General features: G+C 41.2%; 1 protein-coding gene across 3 annotated transcripts; it reads left to right on the top strand.

The window, feature by feature from the left end:
• Nucleotides 1-2751: 2751 nt before the first annotated feature.
• On the top strand, nt 2752-17689 carry pax6a (paired box 6a; the record flags this gene model as incomplete). 3 transcript variants are annotated; one of them, XM_084168162.1, is made up of 12 exons in its annotated part: nt 2752-2764; nt 5591-5644; nt 8900-9030; nt 9349-9390; nt 9480-9695; nt 10014-10179; nt 13802-13960; nt 14267-14349; nt 14743-14893; nt 15151-15263; nt 15560-15707; nt 17604-17689. In XM_084168162.1, 12 exons carry the CDS (start codon nt 2752-2754, stop codon nt 17687-17689), a joined length of 1362 nt encoding a protein of 453 aa, XP_084024288.1. The 3 variants fall into 3 exon arrangements, with proteins under 3 accessions (XP_084024288.1, XP_084024289.1, XP_084024290.1); XM_084168163.1 differs by lacking the exon at nt 9349-9390; XM_084168164.1 differs by lacking the exons at nt 2752-2764; nt 5591-5644; nt 9349-9390 and having other exon boundaries at nt 8908-9030; nt 9480-9494.
• Nucleotides 17690-27589: the final 9900 nt, after the last annotated feature.

The following is a 27589-nucleotide window of genomic DNA, read 5'->3' as shown; positions in this document are numbered from 1 at the left end:
CGACAAGATTACAATATTTGCCCATGGCCTGAGAGAGTACTTGGTGCTAATCCAAAACTGCGCTAATTGATAGTTTTCAATGTAGCAATTGCAACTCGTGGATGTTGCCTGAGTTGTTCCAATGAATGGATTTACATTCCAAATGTTTTTTTTTTTACTTGTTGATTTCGAGAAATGTAATCTGGAGTCAAGTAACAAGACAACAACAAGGCGGATTACATCTTTCCAAAGAATTAAATGATCCATAGGTGCTATTGTTTAGCATTGTTACAACAGCTTGATCTGGGATCTTTTCATTGAATGGAGTGAAGCAGAAGGAATTGGGGTTTGTACATTACAAGATAACAAACGTTGTTAGCAGTGCACTGCATGGTTCTTCAGTGGGTTTATGGACATGAAAGACGACTTTTTGGTAGCCTAGTTTTAGGGTAAACTTGTAATGATGTATTTCGCCCATAGATGTGCATCAAAGCAATTATAACTGCATTTCCAACATTAGTTGACATAGTCATGTTTTGTTTATTTGCATGCATAAAATGTTTGGCCTATGCCGTGCATGCTCAGAAAGTTCCATCAAATATTACAATAACATATTATATTCAAACGTTAGTAGAGCTCATCTTAAAAATCTTAGATTTTGACAAACTATTAACCAATATTTTACTACACAGAAACCTTCAAAGCAATACAACCACGTTGACAGAGTGGACTATAGTTTATGCACCTACAGAAAAGTAGAATCTTGCTCTTATACAAAACATTTCATTAGAAGAATGTACTATTGTATTCCTTATTCTAAGACACATATAGCCTACTTCACTGCATCTAACTATATATGCCACGCATGACAGCAGAGTTCCTTGCAATAAAAGAATAGCCACATTGGTAGCCTAACTTCGTCAGCACTTTTGGGCACTGCAAAAACAGTGTGCCAAAATGTGTAGGCAACAATAAACCGTCCGCGTCATAAGAATTTGCAGCGAGGGTTGTAGAGGAGTGGTATGAAAGTTATGTGCAAATATTAGGAAATGACAGAGTTTCACCACGGGACTCGAGATGACAGTGCATGACGGTCGCGGCAGCTCATTATCCCAGTCGCCCTTTCATTGCGATGCAAACTCTTTGGCAGTGTCGTTTGTCTTCTCATTGTACTTTAGTTGGGAATGCAATGGTTGTCAGGACTTATTCAGTTTATTGATGAGCTCTGACTTTTAGCACTTTTCACATGTCAAAGGAAGTCAAGTGTATGCATCCACGACTTCATTTTATGCTCTGCGCCTTCCGACACTTTTCTCCCCTCTTGTAGGTTACCCCACCATGCCACAGCCCCCCTCGTTTATTATCCCACGACCCGGAATCTATTCCATTTGAACAAATGATGGGAACACCCATAGCCGAGACTGGTGCTCCAAGTGTAAACTCAAATGCAGGCACGGATGGGGTTGATTTGGAGTGTATGGTGTGCGTTAATGGCCAGGCATTCAACAAATGTAGTTCGGGTGTGTGGTCATGACTACAAAGACATTTGCTTATATTTACGTCCTGTGTAATCTATCATTTAGAAGCCTGTACGCAGCGTTTTGGCTATCATTTGATCCATTGAAAACGAAGTAAGATCATCGGCCTCGCTATTATATTCATTTAGTCCATAGATATTGTTTGTCATTTAGGTCTAAACAACCAAATCTACCATGTGATTTCAGAGTTAACAGCGACAAGTGCAGAAAGTTTGCAATTGCTTCAGTGACTGCACTCTGCACTTTAGGCTGCTGCGTAAAGATCGCTTTCAAAAGTTATAGCCTAATAATTCCTAAACTAAATCTTTAAATCCAGCCTTTAGATACAAATATTTATATAAACGTTAATATTACAAATAGATAGGCTATCACCTTATGTAGGCTAAATGAGTAAAGTGGTGCTTTGTTAGTCTTTATTAATGGATTATCAGTGTAAACGATCAAAAATAAAGATGGACTGCAAATGGTTAATGTTGATCACTTTAAGGTCGGCGCGCACAATGTGTTCATTTATTTCTTCAGGTTCATGGTTAGCGTAAGAAAGCTTGTCTGCGTTCCACGATGGTGGAGCCCTGTGAGTTGCACTTGCCATTTCTCGTCCAATGGTTAGCCTTCAATAGCATCCAATAGCATTTCTAAAGGAAATATTCAGTGCGTGTACGTGTATGTGCGTGTGTGCGCGCGCATGTGTGTGTTTGTTAGAGAGGGAGAAGTGAATTTGCATGTGCAGAGTGATTAGTAGGTTTGAAAAGCTAGCTCTGGCTCTGCCCGGTTTCCCGCTCTGCACTGCGGAGTAGGAGGAAGTGTTTCGCTGGAATATGATGACAGAGGTCAGGCACTGCTAATCGGCCACTGAAGAGGAGTGGAGGCGAGGCACAGACCAGGAACACATACATTAATGCACTTGTACCATCACCAATCAGCATAGGTGCGCTGCTCTGCGCTACTCTCTCCCTCTCTCCCTCTATCTCGCCCTCTCCCTCTCCCTCCCTCGCCCTCCCTCTCTGTCTATCTCTCTCACCCACTCACGAGCGCACATTTTCAGTCTCGCGCAGCCCTGACGTCCCATTTTATTGTCAATCTCTGCTTCTTTCGCAGGGATTTCCATCTCTATTCAAGATCACTTGGAACATATAAACAAGACAAACTCTTCGCAGGGGCTATACAGCACCGTGGCTCCGTCTAATTTGTGCTCAGACTTATCAACTAGGGCTTTGGCTGCAGTGTACACAGGATGCCTCAAAAAGGTAAGCTCCAATTTCTTGGCACTTTGTACCTAGCCTACATTTCAGACAGCATGCATTATTCACCTAACCATTCGTATAGCCTATAGCATACACATTACACCATTTTAGAGTGAAACATCAAATAAAAGTAGGCTAAGTGTTGGAAATGCAAATTAAAACTCCAAGTTAATAATGTTTAAATGTTTGTAATTTAGGAAGAGTCCGAACGGCTCGAAAGTTTTTAGTGCTGGTCATTTCGGCTTTAACAAAGGAACTTCGGTACGCAAACTAGTGGCAGCCTAATTTGAACATTTAGGTTCGCATCCTTATGTATTTATACTGTGCATTTGCTTGTATTCCGTCGGTGCTTGCAGTTATCTTAATGCTTATTTATGACAGGAAATAGTAAAAGTCAGGCCAAGACAGTGATAAGTCCAGAGAATGGGGACGTGATGATGCGACGAGCAAGGGTGTCAAGTTGAATCATACAGTCAGCCTTACCCGGGCGCCATCACAACAAAATGCTCTTTTAACTTTTTCCTAAGTTTGGCAAATGTTTAATCATTTTCAGGATACATTTTCCTCTATTCAATTACAATTTAAGTAGCCTACTTACTGAACTCAAATAGTAATGTTTTTAACATGCAGTATATATATGTGAAAACAGTTTAGTCTATTATAGCTATTTCGCCACACAAAGTAATAATGATTAGAATAAGTGCATAGTTACGTTTTACGTACTACAAATATAGGAAAATACAGAAAAATCACAACTTTAAAAGTGTTTATATTAGTGGTTAATTAGCTAAGATGATTTATAGCATTGGGCAATGCATTATGCTTTTGGCTCTTCCAGTACGATATTGCTTTATTCTATTAGCTAAATATATGGTAGCTATATATAGTAGTAGTTATGTCAAATGTTACTGTGTTCAACTTCCTGCCAGGACATTGTTCCTTTATGGAGTTTTTCTGCATAGAAATGAAGGGAATAATCAGGAATAATATAGGCCTTACAAGTCTGAAGATGCATGTTCAATTAAAATAGTTGTAGTTGTTGATTAAAACGGGCAAAATACAGATGAGACCTTCTTCTTTTGCAGACTGCATCAAATACATGATACAATTCTAGTTAGACTTGCACAATAAGCTAATTATTGGCTTCTCATGACATTAAAAAGTTGGTGGATTTTATATATATATATATACAAGTAGACTGCTTCCGGGTTAACTTTATGCTTAATTAATTGTTATATCAAATTAGTTAATGGATTATTTTACACAAGCAATCAATATAAACTCGGAACCCTTTACTTTGCTCTTTCCCATTTTCCCATTGCATTATTGCAATTGAAAATAATTAGAAGAGAGAATGAGGAAAAATGAAAATAAATGTTTTGTAGCTTCACCCATCTACTTATAAACGTATATAATCAGTGAACAAATAGTGCAATGAATTTTTCTAACTTTATTTTAGAAAATTATTATAAATTATGAGTTATGATGATGAGTTAGTTGAATTTACAGTTTCTTTAGAATATCTTCATACATATGAATAGCAGCTTGGCTCTATTATTGGATGTAGGCTATAGGCTATTTATTTGTGGATGCACACTGTAAATACACACACAGTCAGTCCCTCGCCTGTTCAAAAAGGAGAAGATGAAAAGGGAGAAAATCAAAGCTTGGACTATTTCCTTAGTGGCCTCCTTTTCGGCAAATGTTTTGAATAGGCTCTTTATGGCAATTGTATTTTTCCAATTGAGCACCCCACTGAGCTGTTGTATCTTTTTTACAACTCTAACGACACACACTAGCAACACAATTACATCCAGATATTTAAAACAAGAAATTGCGTTTCTATTTTCCAAATCGAGACAAACAAAAAAGCAGAGGGATACGGGCACCGGGTCACGGCAAGCAGCAGTGTAACTGTGGCGGTGTGAGAGGGTGTTGTGCTGGGCATCGGTGCAGTGGGAGGGGGTTGCTCCCTACAGCTCTTTGTATTCCTGAGAGTTGTTGGTACGTTTAGTTCGAGGCTGTGTAGCTAGTTAGTGAGCCTGAGTTATGCTCTCTGGGTTCTGGTGTAGAAGCAGAAAGGACGCCATTGTTGTAATTCCGCAGGCTTTGTTGGAGAGCCTTCACCCCCTCCCGATGTCACTTTCCAAAGCAGCCAAGCGAGGGAGACAGCGTGTGTCACTAGACGACTACATATAAAGACATCTTAAACGTATATTACTGACTAAAGTTTTCACGGCCAATATAATAATAACAGTAACGTTTTACATCTTAATGTATTCAAAAATCCTTAACTTTATTTCTTTAAGGTAGCCAGCCTACTCTCAATACACCTAAAATACAATCAAACGCTGATAATAAGCTATTGAACCTTTTCTAGAATTACTGCAATGCTATTTATCTCAAGAAATGAGTTTGAAAATATTGCAGTAAGTCTGACTTAATAAAAACGAAAGCTAAGGTGCCTACTAATAAAATGTTTTGCTTTGTCCATAGGGAGAATATATTAACTAGTGAGAAGCAGATGAGAGAATCTTTAAATTGTTTTAAGCGGACAGTCCACACTGTTTCCAGGCAAGTTTAAACACTGAATATATATATATATTCAAAAATCTTTAGAACAACAAACGATATTATGCTCTCATATTATGAAATATCAATTAATAATAGCCTAATGCATCCTGAGTTATTAATGAGTAATATAGTGCCCACCGTAATTGTCTAATTGCACCAAATCAATGTCTGTGATGTGTATGTACCCTGAGTATTGTACTATTATTAGCAGCCTGCCAATACTGATCATTGCTATTCTTTCCCCATGACTAATAGAATACTATAACCGGGCCACGTGGGAATCTGGCGTCGTGTCCATGATGCAAAACAGTAAGTTCATGTTTTTTTCTGAGTAACTATATACACTGAGCTGTAAAGAGACATGTGGCACATGACATTTATGCTGAATATGTTGGTTTGCATGTTTGTGTAGAATAAGGCCAAGATTTTCCGACATGTTTACATTTGCTGAATTAGAAATGTTTTTTATATGCTCACCCTCATATTTTGATCCACACAGTTGTATTTGTATTAGTGGACTTTGACTAGTATGCTTCTATTAACCTGTACGTGTAACAACTGAAATATAGCCTAATATCTGCACCTGCACTATCACCAACTATCAGAGAAGAGGCTAGCAGGAAGGAGAAGGCCTCGATGGTTTTATTTATTGGCTAATTACATACAACTTCCAAATAAGGCCTACACAATAATAATAAAACACCAATAGAAAGAAAGAAAGAAAGAAAGAAAGAAAGAAAGAAAGAAAGAAAGAAAGAAAGAAAGAAAGAAAGAAAGAAAGAAGAGGATAAGTTTAAAGTTTATTCTTGATATGATAAAATAACATTTCAGAAACGCCTGTTGGGGTATGCCAATTCACATTGTCCATTATATATGCACTAATGGACATTGCATGGATCTCATGGAGAATATGTAATGTTTATGAAGATGTTATTCCTTCTGTATAACCACAGTGTGAGGGTAAAAGTTTATGCTTTGATGAGACTGAGTATTTTTTTTAACGAATGCATTGGGACTATACACGTTAGAGCAGTATTTACATATTTGAGATGCTATTCACTAATTCATAATTCATAATTTTGTATCCTTGGCAGAATGACAATAAAATAAATATATTTTCTTTCTTAATGCTGGACAAGAGGTGTATGACTATAACGAAGGTGTGTGGAATGGCTTACTCTCATTCTCTTAAACTCAACGACACGTTTGTGCTGCAGTGTGCTTTCATATTTATGCCAATACATTATATTGTCTTGGCTTAGCCTTGCACTTCATGTATATTTTCATATAAGGCCTAAATTTAACAAGTTATAGACGTAGGATCAGAGGGAAGATGTGACGCATACACTTGAAAGACCTCCAACCAAACAAAGCATTTGTATCTAGGTCAGCTTAAGTAGGCCATATTTAATAATTGTATGGTGATGTGAAGTCCCATATTCCCTCTCACATTTGAAAAGAAAACTGAAGTCTTCAAATAATTGCACGAAGAAAAAAATACATATCAAAATGTACATTGTGTCTGTTCCTCACTTTTTATATCAGCCTACTGGCTACCAAAATATTAGGGCTATATATCAGCCTGTAATCAAGATTGTATAGAACTATGCCTTAATTTATCTCTTGTTACATTTTTACATTGTCATGGCAATGGACTGTTGCAATGTTATAGTGGGGTGATCTCTTGAGCGAAATACTGAGCAGATATGATTCGGATGAGGCCTTCAGTTTGTCTAAAGGTCACGGCTGACTCTGCAGGCTTTGTGCTAATAACTCCTGGCTGTATATGGAACTGAGCGTCCAAATTGACGCCATATGTTTTCCTATTAATTGACTTGCAATAGAATACAAGGCGCATAATCATTGCCACCGGGCGAGATTGACACCACTCACCGTGGGGAATTATTTAATGATTGAAACTTAACCTTTCGAGTGAAAGTTAGATTGTATTTTCTTATCTCTATGTGGCAGTGATCAAGTGCATTTATATGAGCACTAGGCCTATACGGGAGGCGCGTTCAAAGTAAATAAATCTTCAATATGCTTTTCCCTGCTGACCTATCAAATGCACAAACACAATTGATTTAATCTAATCCTGGAATCAACCTCAAAAAATGACATAGCGATGGATTTGCTCTTATAGCAGTCTTTTCCTGAGCGGATAGCCTTTATTTACACCCTGATTTTGGTTCGAATTTGTGAATTTAGCACAATGTCAGTAGACAACAAATTCACAAGCACGTGTAATTTTCTATTTTAAGGCCTAATGTAATATTATAATTGATGTAGGGCCTACCTATTATTTATCATTTGAAAACACAGTAACAAAACATATATAAAAGAAGGGCGAGTGCAAACATCTACAGCAGACTCGTGATAACAAATATAGTCTGTGTTGGTTTGTCGCTTGAAAAAAAGATGTAACTTTTGATATATTAAGAGCGACGCGCGCTCCCATCCTCGGGCCCGCGCACAGCCCCCTGGCTACCATAAAATGAAGCTTCCCTTGAAGGGTAAATGAGTAGAGTCCAATTTAGTCTGAGTGATATCCAAATGCAGACAGAAAGGGTCGTTTTATCATGCTACTATTTGTCGTGACGATGCCATTTTCAAAAGCAGAGCAGTGTCATAAAGTGACATGCCTGCCACAAGTGCTCCAACTGATCTTTTCAATTAGCCTTCCATGCATGATCCAGGGCGACTTCCGCCTATTTCCAGAAATTAACATCAAACTTGACGTGCAGCTAGCTTTACTTTAAAGACAAATGTCAGCCAGGCTCATCATATTTTTCCCCTCTTCTATATTTGGAGCTTATTTATTGCTAAGGAGCTTGTGCTCTTGGAGTCAATTTAACGGGAGGCTTCGAAGGGAAGGGAGCGGAGAACTAGAGCAAACGTAGGCGGCTACAAGGAGGCTGCTTTTCCATTGGACTTCAGGTTTGGTCTGGTTTTCTGGGCTATCCTAAACTGGATATTGTTAATTAACTCGCACGAAACTTCTTTAAATGAGCGTTTATGGTGTTTTGGCTGGTGTAATATCAAGTTGATATACAGTTGGATTAGGTGACGATTTGTTTTTAGTCTTGAAATTATACTGTAATTACTACTTTATAATGCTGTGCCGCAAATAGCATTACGCTATTTGATCTTATTAAAGCTTTGTAAAGATGCGCAAATCTCGGCTCAGTGGGCTGGAGATGTTTTGGTCGAGATCATACCACACCGCTGACGCTTAATCAATGTTCTGCTCGTGTGATTAGAACAAGATTGTAGAAAATAATAACATTGCGAGCATATCCGGAAAGCATTTCGAACATATGACAGATGAACAATGGCAATAATTACAGACTACGCAAATTCCAGCGTGATTTTCCCTATGTTTGGTGCTGAACGTTCAGTTTAGTTCTGTTTGATAACTTTTATTTTGCATAGTTAACCACTAAACGCTTGCATCGGAGACATCTGTAGTGAAGAGGTTGCTGTTTTTTATTTTTTTTATTTTTTTTATCACAGCTCTTGATTAGTGGCTTAACTAAAGATAGTGCAACCCCTGTCTCTGCCCAGGTCACAGCGGAGTGAATCAGCTCGGCGGAGTGTTCGTCAACGGAAGACCCCTGCCCGACACCACCAGACAGAAAATAGTCGAGCTTGCTCACAGTGGCGCGCGGCCGTGCGATATATCCAGGATTCTGCAGGTGATAACACTGCATTCTTCTCCCTGTCTGCGTCAGTAAAACGCCTTAGAATAAGATTCCTAATGCGTGATTTTTATTTAGAATATATACCAACTCAATGCACATCCAACAGTTCAAGCCATTTCAAGTTGCCGTTTTGAAAATTAGAATATTACGCACGAATAAATAGGCTACTTCATTGTAGCAATGAATTATGGTTTGTGGTGATGCCAGGATATGTTAGGATACAACCTGCAAACACAACCATCCAAAGTAGATGCCCTGATCCAGTGCAAATTAAATTACCGTACCATTCAAGGTATATTTCTTGTGTTATAGACCCATGGTGATGCAAAAGTTCAAGTGCTGGACAATGAAAACGTAAGCGTAACAATGTTTGTAGTATAAACATATATTTCACATTAGTCTTAAATAATGTATGTGATTTGTGTCTATTGTTTTCTATTTAGGTGTCAAACGGCTGTGTGAGTAAGATTCTGGGCAGATACTATGAAACCGGCTCCATCAGACCAAGGGCGATCGGGGGTAGCAAACCAAGAGTAGCAACTCCCGAGGTGGTCGGAAAAATTGCAGTATACAAGAGGGAGTGCCCTTCAATCTTCGCGTGGGAAATTCGTGACAGACTGCTATCCGAGGGGGTCTGCACAAACGATAATATACCCAGTGTAAGTTCATTGAGTGTAAGTTATTAGTCATACCATTTTATAGGCCTATACGCTTAAAACAATTACCATGAACAACTGACCTCCATATTGGTTATGATTATGCACCTGTATCAGAACAATTACATAAATTGACAATTTAATTGATATTTTCTTAATCTCCCATTTCGATAGCGAGTTTCTTATCCAAATACATATTGTGAATGTGAGGGTATGCATGCACTTATGTGACAGATCACTTGCAAGCCAGTGTGCCGTCACAAGGGAAGCAAGCGCCAAGCGCGTTTAATTAATGTGAAGCATTTTGGGTTTGTCTTTCAGGTGTCGTCGATAAACAGAGTACTGCGCAACCTGGCTAGCGAGAAGCAACAGATGGGCGCAGATGGCATGTATGAGAAGTTGAGAATGCTGAACGGTCAGACTGGGACGTGGGGGACCCGGCCGAGCTGGTACCCCGGAACCTCAGTGCCAGGACAGCCCAACCCAGGTAGGAGAATCACTGGATTTGACGAGTGGAGTGCGGATGAGTGGCGCAGTGGTCTAAGGCACTGTATCTCAGTGCTAGAGGCGTCACTACAGACCCTGGTTCGCTTCCAGGCTGTATCACAACTGGCTGGCTGTGATTGGGAGTCCCATAGGGCGGCGCACAATTGGGCCAGCGTCGGCCGGGTTTGGCCGGGGTAGGCCGTCATTGTAAATAAGAATTTGTTCATAACTCACTTGCCTAATAAAATATTATGTTGTATTTATAACGATTAATTATTATTATTATTATTATTATTATTATTATTATTATTATTATTATTATTATTATTATTATTATCATTATTATTATTATTATTAGTAGTAGTTTTAGTAGTAGTACAATTATAGTATCATTATAGTATGCCTATATTATTACAATAGTGTTATTACTAAAATAAACAATAATATCTCATTTTTATTTTATCGTGTTAAAACATTATTAGGCTACATTATTGTTACATTGTTTAAAGTAACATGGGAATAAACATTTCTTTTTAGAAAATCTTTGAGTTCAGTTGATATTGTTTATCACTAATGCATCTGCTTCATTAAACTTATTAGACTTACGCATGGAACTGTAATTCATTTGCTGGTCTATATGCAGAGAAGTAACCGAACACTTCGACATTTGACCTTTGGGAAACATAGATGCATGTATAATTCTGACGTGAGACTGTGAGAGCTTGTTGAGATTAAAAGATTACTTGGTTTGATTCGACTAGTTATTAATTTGCAAAATCTTGGCATGTTTTTCTATCAACAATTTTTTTACAATATGGTTGTAATTTCACAATTTAGTCTGCACGATTTAGTCTGCACGATTTAGTCTGCACGATTGATCCATTCCTAGGCCTATAGGCCTACAATATTTTGCATTCGGTCTCCCACCCGAGGATGAAAAAAATCTGAAGCAGTGTGCGGAATATCTGTACAAAGGATGTTTCTGTCACACGCAAGAATTTGTTATGGGAACAGTTCTGTCGCTATGTAATTGCTCATTAGAGAACGTTTTGTTTCTCATTAAGGGCGACATGAATAAGCATCTAGTTTGAGGAGACAGCTGTAGAAATGTTCCACGGGAGACCTCTGGACACGATATGGCATCACTTGCCAATTAGACACGTCAGTTTTAAGAGAACTAAACAATAAAATATGGACACCATAGAGATACAAATAGTCGTGTTTTCCCCCTCATAATATCTGCAGTGTTTTGGTGTTGTTGGCAACTACATCTGTCTCGCGAATCGCCTACATTTTTCTTTTCTCCACTATCTATTTCTTTTCCAACTCTTAAAGTCCTATTGGCTTTGGAGCTCTGGCAGAATGAAGTTACCTCAACAATTACATGAAGGTGGATGAAAGGTGACCGAGTGTCATGAGTAGCAAATTGTAGCCTATTTTTTATTAGCATATACATTTTTTTTATTGTATTATTTTGTATTATTGTCATTATGATTATTAACTAGGCACTACTGTTATTATAATAGTATCATAATTGTATTCATTATATAATCTAAACCTATATAATCTTATCAAAATTATATAGGCTAATATTATTATATATGAATAATAAGGCTGTTGTTGTTTGTACTTCAAATGTATCTCTGTTATCCTGTCTATTCACAATGTGTGTGTAAACAACACAACCAGCTATACCAACATTGTATGTTCACTTATGTTCTGCCATAAGTGTCTATACTTGCGTGGAGTGCGATTTCAAGCGCATTAAGAATCCATTACTCCGGAAGCATATGGTTGGGTGAGGTCTCAGAGGGGGACAAATATGGTCTCAATCTGATAAACGCCACGCAACAGTGAATAAAATAACGAATTCATTAGAGTGACAGGGCCTAAAAAGAGACAACTCTTTCATAAGGAGAGGGTAAAAGCTCGCGCTAGCGATTTTGTGCTTTTAGGGATCAACGTGACAGTTTTTCTTATATTTTTTTCTTTATAGAGGACTAAAGCTGTCTATAGGGTTTAGACACTTTCTCTTTCAGGGGGTCCCAGAATGTTTTGAGTTTCTATTGCTGAAAGATGCCGCAGTTGGTTCTCTATCTTCTGGCTTGTTTTATGCCTCACTGATTGCGACACGTGATACTATGGAACCGTATATTTCCCAGCGTCTTTCATTAATGAAAACAAATCCCAAATCTAGCGACAGTTGGTCTGGCTGAGAGATAATAGGACGCACATTCACTCCTTTTGACAGATTAGCTGCAAAACTATAGCACACTGGCCACTGATACGCTTTCTTTTTGGAGAGACATTTAAAGGGGATAACTTAATCGTCGTGTATGTTTACACATAGTTCTGAATAATGCATTTGGTTTTGGAACTACAATTCTGTCAAAAAGACATACGCATAACGTCAAAGCAGAGTGAATAAGATACCCACATATGATGATGGGTCACTGCTGATATGTTTTTCTAATATAGCAAGATTATATTACTTATATTACTTACCAATACAGTTTATGACTATACTGAGCAACCTGCCCGGGCATGTAGAAAAAAACATGAAATGTAAAATGGTAATCACCCTCACAATAAACTGTCAAAGCAGATTTACTAGGCCTACATAACTAGTCTTTCTATATCATCTTGCTACATAGGCATAATGTAATGGAGCAAAGGGATGCTGAATAAAGTGTTTATCAACGCCACTCACTGAGGCTCCCTAACTCACTGTAGGTTTCCCTGTCCCCTTTAAGGAGGCCTAACAAACAGGGGCTGAACAAGATATGTCTCATTCAGTATGTGCTGGGTGTTTTTCTTCCATGGCCTAAAGAAGGTATAAATCCTAACTGGCATTGAACAGGGCATCCTAGGAGACAGTGATTAATGATAGCAGTGCATAAAGGTTAACATACTAAGCTGAAAAGTCTGTTGGCTGGAATCCTCCAGCTACAATGAAGGGTACTGAGTGCCTCAGAGAATCCCTTTGTTGCCTTCTCCAATTGTTTCCTCAAAATTCTGCCCAGGAAAGTTTGCCAACCCCTCCACAGACCATTAATGTAATAGTTTCCCTTATGCTCCTGGTATTGTGTGGTCATGAAAAACAGCTTTTATTCAAGTGTTGGGGGTTATTTCAATGGGTGTACAAACACCCATGTGGAAAAAGCTAACATTTAAAAAGGGAACGTTTGGATTTTAAAGCATTTCAGGGGATCCAAATAGGTTCTATCACATTTTGTTATATTTCAGCACGACAGGCATTGTTACATGGTCATAAAAGATCGAAGCCAAAAGGAATATTTTCCCACAACATTTTATAGCATTTTTCTATAGCCTGACGTGACTAATAATATCTGGTCGAAATAATACAATGAATTGTCAAACCAAGTCAATATCAGCTGGAAGAAGCAGAGAACTCAACAAGTCTCAACATTTCACATATTTTAAGATAATATTTTACGCACAGATGGGCTTTGGACATATCCTCATAGGCCTCATTAAAATCCAAGGAACGCAAAATGCTAACATGATCACATCTACTTCCCAACAGGTGCACCTCATGCTATGCGGGGAAGCTGAAGAAAGAGTGATAGCTTGTATTGATTTATTTATTCTGTATGTTTCAGATGGTTGTCCACAGTCAGACGGTGGAGGTGAGAACACTAATTCAATAAGTTCGAATGGAGAAGACTCGGATGAGACCCAAATGAGACTTCAGCTCAAAAGAAAATTGCAAAGGAACCGCACTTCGTTCACACAAGAACAGATAGAAGCGCTTGAGAAAGGTAAATTATACCGCCACGTCACATGTTCTTGTCCAACTGTCGGCCAAAGTAATCTCATTAATGAGCTGGTGATACTAAATTAGTCTATTTTACACAGAAGTAAAGCATCAAGGCTGACTCATTCTATTCATTTTGAATATCACCACAGATTACTGTTTTCATTGGGATACTGTGAACAACTTATTCACTGCAAATGATACATTTTCCCACAACTACATTAGTCTGAATGCTTTTTTAGGCATATTTGATGTATAGCACATTTAATGACTTCCTTTTTAGTTCTTACTAATGTTGTTTTTGTTTCAGAGTTTGAAAGAACTCACTATCCAGATGTTTTCGCAAGGGAAAGACTTGCTGCAAAAATCGACCTCCCAGAGGCCAGAATACAGGTACAGCAACCTCTCCTTGTGCCCATTAATATCACCTTGAATTTAGGGATATTATATTTTATTTATTTATTTATTTAACCTTTATTTAACTAGGCAAGTCAGTTAAGAACACATTCTTATTTACAATGACAGCCTACCAAAAGGCCTCCTGCGGGGACAGGGGCTGGGATAAAAAAATAAATATATATATATATAAATATAGGACCAAACACACATCACAACAAGAGAGACAACACAACACTACATAAAGACCTAAGACAACAACATAGCATGGCGGCAACACATGACAACACAGCATGGTAGCAACACAACATGAAAACAACATGGTAGCAACACAACATGGCAGCAGCACAACATCCAACGCTAACCTTTGAAACATGACTGTGGTTTCAGGTATGGTTTTCAAATAGAAGGGCAAAGTGGAGGAGGGAGGAGAAACTCCGGAATCAAAGACGACAAGCCAGTAACTCTTCCAGTCACATCCCTATCAGCAGCAGTTTCAGCACCAGTGTCTACCAGCCCATCCCACAGACCACAGCACCAGGTTGGAGTCAGTGATCTTTATCAAAACGTCCTGTTACATCATATACATTCCACCGTCATGTATTGCCTGTAGGGTCTATTTATGTTATTTTAGTACTGTAGCCTAATCAGCATGGAGAATAAAAATCTATTGTACAAATATGTGTGAGAGTCAGGAGTGCCACACAATCCATTCTATGTTCCTGCATACCAAGGATACAAATGGCAATCAGGTGCTGACTGGTATCTAAAATACCTTTCTATATCCTGCCCCTGCAGTATCGTTCTCGTCAGGATCCATGTTGGGAAGACCAGACACAGCCCTCACAAACACATACAGTGCCCTGCCACCTATGCCAAGCTTCACCATGGCCAACAACCTGCCTATGCAAGTATGTACATCACTGTCAGATATTTTTTCTAATTACTTAGTATAGCATCCAAATTAATGACCATGATAAATATATGTTGTAAACCTATATAAAGTATACATACTTGTCACACAAGTTAATGCTGTAACTTGCAATGCTGTATTAAATACTATGCTGAATTTCTAGTTGAAATTTGATAGTACAATATTTGCGTTCCCATGCTTGGTGTAGCCCACCCCTTAGTAGATACAGTAGGAGATGTTGCTAGGCGACAGAGAAGCTGGTGAATCTGACTGTCCTGTGTGTTGTCCCCTCAGGCCCCTGTGTCCAGCCAGACCTCCTACTCCTGCATGCTGCCCACCAGTCCCTCAGTCAACGGGCGGAGCTATGACACGTACACCCCTCCTCATATGCAGGCACATATGAACAGCCAATCAATGGCCGGCTCAGGAGGCAACTCAACAGGTAAGCAGAGAAAAAGGCTCATGACAAAATAAAGAAAATCCAAGACATTATGAATCACCATTTGCAAACATTAGTAGGTACAGTGCCATCAGAAAGTATTTAGACCCCTTGACTTTTTCCACATTTTATTGTGTTACAGCCTGAATTTAAAATGGATTAAATGTCGATTTTTTGTCACTGGCCTACACATAATACCCCATAATGTCAAAGTGGAATTATGTTTCTAGAAATGTTTACAAATTAATACAAAATGAAAAGCTGATATGTCTGAAGTCAATAAGTATTCAATCCCTTTGTTATGGCAAGCCTAAATAAGTTCAGGAGTAAACATTTGCTTAACAAGTCACATAATAAGTTGCATGGAATCAATCTGTGTGCAATAATAGTGTTTAACATTATTTTTGAATGACTACCTCATCTCTGTACCCCACACATACAATTATCTGTAAGGTCCCTAAGTCGAGCAGTGAATTTCAAACACAGATTCAACCACAAAGACCAGTGAGGTTTTCCAATGCCTCGCGAAAAAAGGGCACCTATTGGTATACAAAAAATAAAATAAAAAAGAAGACATTGAAAATGATTTTGAGCATGGTGAAGTTATTAAAACACTTTGGATGGTGTACCAATACACCCAGTCACTACAACGATACAGGACTCTTTCCTAACTCCGTTGCCGGAGAGGAAGGAAACCACTCAGTGATTTCACCATGAGGCTAATGGTGACATTAAAACAGTTACAGAGTTTAACGGCTGTGATAGGAGAAAACTAAGGATGGCTCAACAACATTGTAGTTACTCCACAATACTAACCTAATTGACAGAGTGAAAAGAAGGAAGCCTGTACAGAATAACAAATATTCCAAAACATGCATCCTGTTTGCAGCAAGGCACTAAAGTAATATTGCAATAAATGTGGCAAAGCAATTCACTTTTTGTCCTGAATACAAAGTGTTATGTTTGGGGCAAATCCAATACAACACATTACTGAGTACCAATCTCCATATTCCAAGCATAGTGGTGGCTGCATCATGTTATGGGTATGCTTGTCATTGGCAATGTCTAGGGAGATTTCCAGGATAAGAAAAAAAAGGAATGGAGCTAAGCACGGGCAGATTCCTAGAGGAAAACCTGGTTCAGTCTGCTTTCCACCAGACGATGGGAGATTAATTCACATTTCAGCAGGACAATAACCTAAAACACAAAGCCAAATCTACACTGGAGTTGATTACAAAGAAGACAGTGAATGTTCCTGAGTGGCAGTTACAGTTTTGACTTAAATCTGCTTGAAAATATATGGCAAGACCTGAAAATGATTGTCTAGCAATGATCAACAACCAATTTGACAGAGTTTGAAGAATTTTGAAAAGAATAATGGCAAATGTTGCACAATCCAGGTGTGGAAAGCTCTTAGAGACTTACCCAGAAAGACCCACAGCTGTAATAGCTGCAAAAGATTATTCTAACATGTATTGACTCAGGGGGTTGAATGCTTATATAATCGAGATAGATTAGTGATTTATTTTTCATAAATGTTTTACAAATGTTACAATTTTTCTTCCACTTTGACATTAGAGTATTTTGTGTAGATCATTGACAAAAAAATACAATTAAATCAATTTTAATTCCACTATCTAACACAACAAAATGTGGAAAAAGTCAAGGGGTGTGAATACTTTCTGAAGGCACTGTATTTTGATAGATAGATAAAAACTACATTTTTTCTTAATGAATGTTGAAAATATAAATTATATGGAGATGCTTGTTTACATTAATTATGTTATGAGAATATTGTTATGTGTTCTAAGACTTCAATGAATGTTACTGAGCAGACACTAGAAGGTACTGACTGTATGGTGCCAGAACTGATCCATCGCTCTGTGTTTGTTGTGTCAGGTCTCATCTCTCCTGGAGTATCTGTTCCTGTCCAAGTCCCAGGCAGTGAAGCAGACATGTCGCAGTACTGGCCCAGGCTACAGTAGAGACTGTCAACGTGTGACTCCTTGGATATTGTCTTGAAAGAAGAAGCTGTCCAGCAGTATTTTACTACAGACCTGAGAAAGTACTCTAAAAGAGACTATTTTGTACTGGGATTGTGCCATTCTCTATCATTCTTTGGCCACGAAGACTTGAAGAAGAAAAATAAGAGAAAGGACTTCTGTAAAGTGCCCGGTGTAACATCCTAAATGGGGAATGCCCGGTGTAACATCCTAAATGGGGAATGCCCGGTGTAACATCCTAAATGGGGAATGCCCGGTGTAACATCGTAAATGGGGAATGCCCGGTGTAACGTCGTAAATGGGGAATGCCCGGTGTAACATCCTAAATGGGGAATGCCCGGTGTAACATCCTAAATGGGGAAAAATAACTATCTCTGTTTTCAGTTTCCAACTTATGTCATTTTTGGTGTATTTGTATATGGCCAGTTGTATGTCATGATGAAAAAAGAACAACGTGGGATGGACTTTGAAACTGAGTTGGTCCTTGCTTCTGCTGAAAAGAAGATCATTTGTGAAGGATTTTCTGCCATGAATAGTTTTTATCAATGTATATCAAGAAGCTCTCCCAGTCTGTGTACAGAATGTGGACTCCGGTGAAACAAGTTTGTATCATTCCAGGTACCAGTTGGGTATGAGAAGCCGTTTCTCTGTTCTTTTCTTTTCCAAAGCTTGCTGGCAGAAACATTGTAAATGGAAAGCATTAACCGCTGAAATGGAGTTGAAAAAAACATTTGGTAGTTAAAAACGGTAGATTGTGTCTTCGATATAATTCAGTTTGGTATGTCGAAATGTAAGTATTTGTCTTCCCTAGCAGTCTTTCCGGAACAATTTCTATAATAAAGTTAATTTCATTTATATTTCTCAGAATATTCTATATGTTTTACACATTTTAATTTAATTCAATCGGGTACAAGTTATTTGTTATAGTTGTACTTCAGTGTTTTACTTGACTTTGTGCTAGTAAAATACTCTCACTGCAACAATGCATAGTAATGCAAGGCCTGCCAGAGTTTAAAGGCTTTTGAGGTTTGCATCTAAACATATCCAAATTAACCATTGTTGATTGTACAAACAGACCAAAGCCTTTGTATATAATTTATTAGACAACCTCCATCTTCTGTTGCCAATTCTGTAAAGATATTGGTCACTTTTAGACAGGCGCAGAGTTTTAAATGTTAGTTTATCAGTTGGTCTTTCACTTATGAGCAAAAATCTGTCCTTATAGTGGATTGACCTGTGCTCATTTCTCAAACTCAGTTCTGTGCTATAGTCTAGAGCATTGCATGAATGAGGAGTCGATTCAGTTGTATTTGAAATATTTCCTTATACATTTATTTAAGCATTCCTGTATTTTGTCAAAATATAAAAGTAATTTTGTACAGTATAATAGTGTCTAAGTGGGAGCTTTATGTTACTAACTAATTATATCAAAACACAATGGTATTGATGATGGTAATGAGTGTCTGCTGCTGCAACATTCAGGACCTACAACATTGGTAAACAAAACGTTATCATTAGATCATCATACACCCATAATGATTTCATGCAAGTTGACATCATTTATCTCATGTGAGGGCAAAATACGTTGCTTTTACATAAAGACTATGGGATGACTGTAGTATTACTTATATACAACAATAACCTTTTCAAAATGTAGCTGTTATAGTTTGGAAAATATGTTATATTACCCAAAGGTCAATAGTACTTGGTAACTAGTGGGCCCTATGAATGCCAAATTCTGAACAATCACACTCCTATGCCAAACAACCAAGAGTATGAAATACAGAAACAAACAGGTCTGGGATCAGGCTAATGATTGTCCTGCTCTTCCTACACATTTGTGGGTATTTCAGTCCAAACAAGCAACATGTAGTAACTGATATAAAGAAACTTGAGTAAGATATCCACGTTGGAAAACTTTTAGAGAAAGAAACCATTTAGAGGGAGAGAGCCCATGTCACAATGCCTGCTATGCTGTGTAGAGAGGTTTACACTGTCTATTATTAAGACAATTATGCTCCCACGCCATCATATGTACATTACAATATCATTACAATTCTATGTTTCCAGGCATGATCTGCTCATTATGTAGGTATTGATATAACTAGTACGTTTACTCAAACTATGATTTTGTGCACACATATCATCTTTCAGAATAGATACTTATAACAGCTAACATCTTTCAGAATAGACTCTTATAACAGCTATCATCTTTCAGAATAGATACTTATAACAGCTAACATCTTTCAGAATAGACACTTATAACAGCTATCATCTTTCAGAATAGACACTTATAACAGCTATCATCTTTCAGAATAGACACAATTTCAAACAATTATGAGGGTTCTCTCCAGGGTTCTCTCCAGCATAACCTTCAGGCCTAGCTTTATTATCTAGATTACTCAATTTAAGATAGCTGCAATTGAGAATCCATACAAGGATGCCAAACTCTCAGTAATGAGGCTGAGTTCCTGGACCATGGACTTTCCTCAAGTACATCACACAGCACCATTTGACTCTAACCCTGAAACACACCTCTTTTCCTATGGATTTACCTTCTGTCTGTTCGAAAGAGCATCGATACATTTGCGATTGGGCAGTGTTCCCCTCTAGCTAGTGTAGGAGTTGAGGAGGTTACAGATGTAAGATCTTAATTTGAGCCAGTTTGCTACAACAGGAAAATAATCCTGCAGCAACAGGAAATGTGAACGATAATGTCGATTATAAATCATTAATTATTTTGTAGGGGTTGATAAAACATTTTTGTGAGGGAAAATCAAGTCTGAAATTTCAAAGTGGAAATGACAAACTTCAGAGGCCTTTTAAAATCTCAAATACACTATACATTTTATGCAGGAAAGTTCTGCTGCAACCGGGTGATTAAACTAAGATCCTACACCTGTATGAGGAGGTGAGGTTTAGAGTGGGACAATGTAAGGGTTGGTGTGAGGTGTGACCCAGGTGCGGTGCAGGATAGACAGTAGGTAGTAGGCAAGGATGGTGAAACAAGGATATTTACTGGTGGTCCAAAAGCCAGGATACAAAACAACGGACTATACACGAAAACAAATGAGGAGCACATAAGTCTCCAAAAAACAGGCTGACAACAAACAATACGAAATACTAACCCCCCCCGACGAACGGCCCCAGCCGTTCACCTCGGCGCCTCCGGGTGCAGGCGACGGAATGCTGTATCAGCCGTGGGTCCAGAATGTCCCTCCTGGGAACCCCGGACCGCTCCACCGGCCCATAACCCTCCCAGTCCACCAGAAATAGGAGACCCCTCCCCACCTGCCGGCAGTCCAGGATCTGGACCACCGTAAAAGCCGGCTGCCCTCCGACGAGGCGCAGCGGGGGAACAGGACGAGGAGGGGGAGCCAGGGGACAGGTGGCGACGGGCTAGAGGAGGGACACATGGAATGGTGGAGGAAGTTGCAGGCGGTAAGTCACTGGGTTGACTCGCCGGACCACTCTGAATGGCCCGACGGGACTGCCGCCTCCTTCTCTTGCTTGGGAATAGGGGCGCTTGGGGATAGGCAGGGGTCGGAGCAGCCCTGCCGCGGACTGACGTGAGCTCTTCGTGCGTGCGCACACCGGGCAAGCAGCCATGAAGGCGCGCATATCCCCCTCAGCAGATGGCCACCAGAACCTCCTACGCAGGAACTCCAACATCCTGGCGCCCCCCGGATGGCTGGTGAGGTCGGACGCGTGCGCCCACTGAAGCAGTCGCGAGCGCGCAGCCTTGGGTACACTTCTCGAGTACCTGTAACTCCGTCACGTGATCCGACGCTGATATCAATTCCCCACGAAACTGGGGCAGCCATCAGGGCGTTGGGGACAATGGGGTCGGCCCTCATGGCCAGCGTCTCCGGCCGGGACAAGGAAAGCCATCGCCCTCGTGTGGGCATTGCGCCCGGCAGGAGATCGATAGCGCAGTCATAAGGCCTGTGAGGAGGTAGGCCCTTGGCACGCCTCTTACTAAACCCCTCCCCCAGATCCCAATACTCCTGGGGAAGAGGTGAGGACTGGTAGGTGGTCTGGGATGGTGGTTTAGGCTGATGAGTGGTCGGTGGTGACCGGAACAGGACGGGGGCGGAGCCTCCCTCCAGGATGAGCCGCCCTGTGGACCAGTCTATCCGGGGGTTGTGGGCGGCCAGCCAGGGGTGCCAGAGGATGAGGGGACACTCCAGAGAGTCCACAATGAAAAACTGGATATATACTCCCATAGCCCCACCGCCACCCGGACTCACACGGGGACAGTGCGCCGGGTGATGCAGCCCGACCCCAACGGCCGGCTGTCCAGGCCCGTGATTGGAACCGGCTCGGAGAGAGAGAGTAACGGAACGCTCCACCCTTGGGCCAGCCCCTCATCCATCAGGTTTCCCGCAGCCCCAGAATCCACCAGTGCATGTGCCCAACATGCAACGCGGGCCCACTGAACCATGACGGGGAGAAAAGTCTGGCCATCTCTGGAGTTGGGGTTTTGGTTCCGGCTCGCTAGCACCCCTCCCAATACCAGCAAGCCCTCCTGTTTTCCCGGCTTCTCCGGGCATGAGTCACCATGGTGACCTGCGTGGCCTCAGTACCGGCAACGTCCCTGTGGCAGACGCCTCTGCCTCTCCATCCGGGACAAGCGCGTTGCACCCAGATGCATAGCCTCCTCCTGAGGCGTCTCCTCCCTGAAATGGCGGAAAGCCTCCGGGCTGATAGGGAGACGCGGCGGCAAGCCTTGCGTCATCCCTCTCTCGTACGCCCTCTCACAACGCCAATTGTCCACCCGCACCGATAGGTCGACAAGGCCGCCCAGTTGCTCAGGCAGCTCGCTGAACAATGATGAGCACATAGGTCTCCAAAAAACAGGCTGACAACAAACAATACGAAATACTAGCTGACTGGAAAAACACAATGACACAGGGAGAACACTTCTCGAGTACCTGTAACTCCGTCACGTGATCCGACACTGATACGTACTGCTTGACATCAAGGAACTAGCAGAGAAAACTGAGCAAGGGAACACAGGGAAGTGAGGGCATAAATACACAGGTGAATCAGATAGCCACAGGTGACACCAATAGGCAGATAATTATTCCCGACTGTGAGTGAGGAGGTGCCTATGGTTGTCGGAGGATGACACCTAGTGGGTCGCTCCGGAACGGCGACCCACTCTTGTAACAGGACAAAGATGATAAAGAGGGAGGGTAAACAGACAGGGGGCTGGCAGGGGGACAGGGCTGTTTGGAGAGCAGTCTTCAGGGAGCAGGCCAGAAACAGACAGTGGACTGGGAGAGGCTTCTTCTTTCCTAATGGGGGAAAGGGGGACTGGCTTCACCATTAGCATGCAATCAGCACCAAATAACCAGGGACTGTCTAGGGCTCCTTCTCTGTGGTCTCTTTTGCCAGTTATCCATGGGTACATAGCAACCATTATTCTCGTGTAACGATTCAGGCCATGTCAGCATTGGTGACTGGCCTCAACCTCAGTTCTGATGCTCTACAGAAGGATTGTCAGCCATTGGGCTCTCTAACATATCAGAAACAATGCAACCATTTGAATGGTTGAGTTAGTTGAGTCTCTGCTTAAGAATATCTTCTGTAGTGTTCTAGGTAGAGCAGATCTGTGGACACAGAGAGGGGCTGATGTGTCACCAATCGTAGCTGCTGTTCAGCAGACAACTAGGTGCTACTGGGCATCGACAGAAATGGGAATGTATCTCTTTCATACTTTTATAGGTGACATTTATAAAAGTGAGCCAGTTTGTGGTCAGGAAGGAGAGAGACTGTTCCTTTGAGCTGTCTGATATATGAGACAGAGTAGAGGGGAGAGGAGACCCCAAAGAGACACAGGTAATGCTCGGAAGCACAATGTCAACTGATGTTTATTTCTTTACATAGCAAGATGTAAATGACATTGACGATACTAGGCTGGAACCACTGAGGCATCAACACACACCGACAGTCATTATTACAAAACAACAATGCTGGGAACATTTAATGTTCAATGAACATGTTCTTTACCTCTTTTTCATAAACAGAAGAAATCACATTTCCTAAGGCACTGTTGGTGGTAGCTGTCCGACGATGCTTAAATTATCTGATTGACAGCACTGGCGTAAATATCATAATGCCATTTATTAGTATGTAATCAACAGTGGAGCCAGTCAGCCAATCATAAGCCATGGACAAGTGGCAACCAGTTAGAATGAGTCAAAGGTGTGAAACAAGGGGAAATGTTGAACATGATAGTTTCACACCCACCAGACTTACATTGGTAGACTTTTGCATTTGTAGAGCACACAATGTGCCGCGTATCACCTAGTTGTGCGTGCAATTCAATCAGATATGGCTGTGTCAGGACAGGACCAATGTTTCTGCTCAATGGAACACAGAGCTGTAAGAACTCTCTGATAATATTCATGTTGAGCCGCTAGCACTCCCATCGCAAAACATTGAAATTAAGCAGGAGATGCTGCACTGCTGTACACGTCTGCCAGAGTTTGATCTGATTCGTTCTCGTGCCGTCACAGAAGTGTTTTGCTGTTGTTGGCGAACATCTCTGATAAAACCTGAAGCAAGTCACCTGAAATAAGGCCTTTTCTTAATGCCCTGAATGGGCTTGTTTTTGTGCAGGTCAAACCCTCATAGAACTTCCCTAAGACCTGGACGATGTGTTATAGGTGTTTGTGTAGATCCATTGCTGTACTCTTGCATAGAGCCATATTGATTGTGAGAGCATGGAATGGTAGTTTGGTGGTCTAGTAAGGGGTTAAAGAGAGAAGGCAGAGGTAATGCAGGTGCCTTCTACCTGTGGGTATATGATGCCTATAGGCCTCTGCTCTGACTGCAGCCTGTTGGATTCTGCCAAATTGAGTTCTCTGCTCAAATTAAGATCCTACATCTGTAGAGGAAGAGAGCGAAGGATAGAGAGAGACACTTTGTCACAGATTTAGCTTTTAAGGAGTATTTAAATATGACAGGACACAATTATGCTTGGCGATGTCATCCGCTGCAGATGTGCTCACTGAAATAATTCCACACTGTTCCTTTCAGCGAGGCTCTCGTGAGGCGTGCGAGCTAACTCATCAGAGAAACAAATGTCAACCCGTTCCGTCATGTTTATGCAGCTGTGTCTAACATAATAAACAAAAATAAGATCATTTGGAATTCAGCACAAATACAGAGAGCAAAATGCCTGATTTTACTGCCACTAACATCCGGTGAAGGCAGGCAAGGAGCGTTCCAGTGTTTCATTACGCTACTGTGTTTATGCTAAACAGGTCATTTTCCAACCAGGTTTCTACTTAAAAGACCAAGAGGAAAGCAACCCAATCCCTGGAATTGGCAAGAGGAGGGAAACACACGTAGGTTACCCATCTTATAAATGCTGCAGCTTTCAGTGTTTACATATACAGGTTGGAATAACATTTTAATGTGACAGAGGCCTTTCTGTTGAATACAGCAATGGAACTAGTCTCTCAAAGTATACATTTAAGCTAATTTCAATAGTCTGAAAAAGTATTGTACTAAGCATAGCTCAACAAAACACATCAGAATAAGATGCCAACACAAGTGATTAAGCTTGGTACACATTCGGTTGCATGGGCTGTATGTGTGTGTGGACATACAGCCATTAGCTGTATGGGCTGTATGTGTGTGTGGACATACAGCCATTAGCTGTATGGGCTGTATGTGTGTGTGGACATACAGCCATTAGCTGTATGGGCTGTATGTGTGTGTGGACATACAGCCATTAGCTGTATGGGCTGTATGTGTGTGTGGACATACAGCCATTAGCTGTATGGGCTGTATGTGTGTGTGGACATACAGCCATTAGCTGTATGGGCTGTATGTGTGTGTGGACATACAGCCATTAGCTGTATGGGCTGTATGTGTGTGTGGACATACAGCCATTAGCTGTATGGGCTGTATGTGTGTGTGGACATACAGCCATTAGCTGTATGGGCTGTATGTGTGTGTGGACATACAGCCATTAGCCAAACGCTTACATTGATAATCCCAAATGGAACCACACTCAGACTGAGAGTCATCGGAGTGAAGAGGTGGTGTTCCATGCTAACTCCACACTCAGACTGAGAGTCATCGGAGTGAAGAGGTGGTGTTCCATGCTAACTCCACACCAGACTGAGAGTCATCGGAGTGAAGAGGTGGTGTTCCATGCTAACTCCACACCAGACTGAGAGTCATCGGAGTGAAGAGGTGGTGTTCCATGCTAACTCCACACCAGACTGAGAGTCATCGGAGTGAAGAGGTGGTGTTCCATGCTAACTCCACACCAGACTGAGAGTCATCGGAGTGAAGAGGTGGTGTTCCATGCTAACTCCACACCAGCAGCTCTAATCCTCCCCCGAGCAGGCCAGTGTGCCAACAGTCCTAACAAAGGGCCGTTTAAGCACTGCTCTGTGTGTAAATCCACATAAGGTAATGTAGAACGTGTTAAAAGGGGTTAAGAGTGGCACTTGATGAACAATGCTGAGGGATGAGGAGGGGACAAGGAGGGTGCTTTTCTCCCTACTGAGGGGTTTTCATAAGGGGACTTGTAATTTGCAGTAAGAGCCACTTCATCCGCCCCCTTACCCAACACCACCTCAGCCCTCCAGCCGTGCAGATAAAGGACAGCTCCTGTCCTGTCCACACAAGCATGCTTATCTCCTGGCTAATGAAAGTGCCTGATGACCCTTTCCTTTGTGGGTGTTTACAGGGAGACAAGTGAAGAGTGGAGCTCCGAATAGAACCCCAGCCACTAGAGTGGATCTGAAGTGACTCTTCAGTCCCGTATCCTTTTCTTCTCAGAGACTACTCTACACACCACACTGTCTGGTTGAATGGTGGGTCTGATTCACAGGGTTTTGTTCACACAAGAACAAATGGAGATCTGTGAAATTGGATGACAAACCACTTCTGTAACGCTTAACTTACTGGAATTTGTGTACTGTACATCAAGGGTTCATTTGAGTGGAGTAGTGGTCTATGCTGTGTATCAGTCCAGCTAGGGAAGTGACAGTGGTGTAACAGTGAGGTGACATCAGATGATGGCAGCCGGCTGGGGAGCAAGGTCAGGACCAGACCAGAGGAGGGATGGATGGATGGAGAGAGAGGGGGGACAGACACATTTGTAGCAGATGGAGCAGGGGGAGGGGACGTGGGGGGATGAATGTCTTGAGGTCTCCACTCTTCGCCTACTCCTGATTCATGAGCCTTTTGACTCGGGGCACAGAGAGACAGACAGAGAGCAGGGCATCTCTCTGGAGCTTGGCCGGGCCTGGCAGATACTGGCAGCGGTGGGCAAGGGGGAGTGAGGGAAGAGTCCCACTGTCACAGCCGTCACAGCCAAGGGGCCTCTGGGAGGTGGCGGGATTGCAGTTGCCCTCCTTTGTTCCGTTCTTCCAACCTGTGGATGGAGGAGGAGGAGGAGGAGGAGGCAGAAACCTGCTACAGATACAATACTTCATAAACAGATGTGCACCTTAACCAGTTCTAAATTGATATGAAAAACAAGTCTAACCAAGTAAAACTTAATTAAATACTTAAGGCAAATAAATGGAGCTTTCTGTTCAACCATATAAACCCATTTCACATCTGCGTGGCATTCATTTTCACAAAAAAACAACAACATTTTAGTCATTTTAGCAGACGCTCTTATCCAGAGCAACTTACAGTTAGTGAGTGCATACATTTTCATACTGGCCCCCCGTGGGAAACGAACCCACAACCCTGGTGTTGCAAGCGCCATGCTCTACCAACTGAGCTACAGGGGACATTACCACATTGTACTGCCACTGTTGGTTTACAAACGTGCCCTGTGGTTAATGTAAAGTATTAGAGCATGTGTTCTCTGTCAGGGCGGCAGGTAGCTTAGTGGGTAAG

This window comes from Coregonus lavaretus (assembly GCF_964263955.1).
Source record: "Coregonus lavaretus genome assembly, chromosome: 9".
NCBI lineage: Eukaryota > Metazoa > Chordata > Actinopteri > Salmoniformes > Salmonidae > Coregonus > Coregonus lavaretus.
The sequence above is the reverse complement of the archived record's forward strand: the minus strand, read 5'-3'. Positions and strand labels throughout refer to the sequence as shown.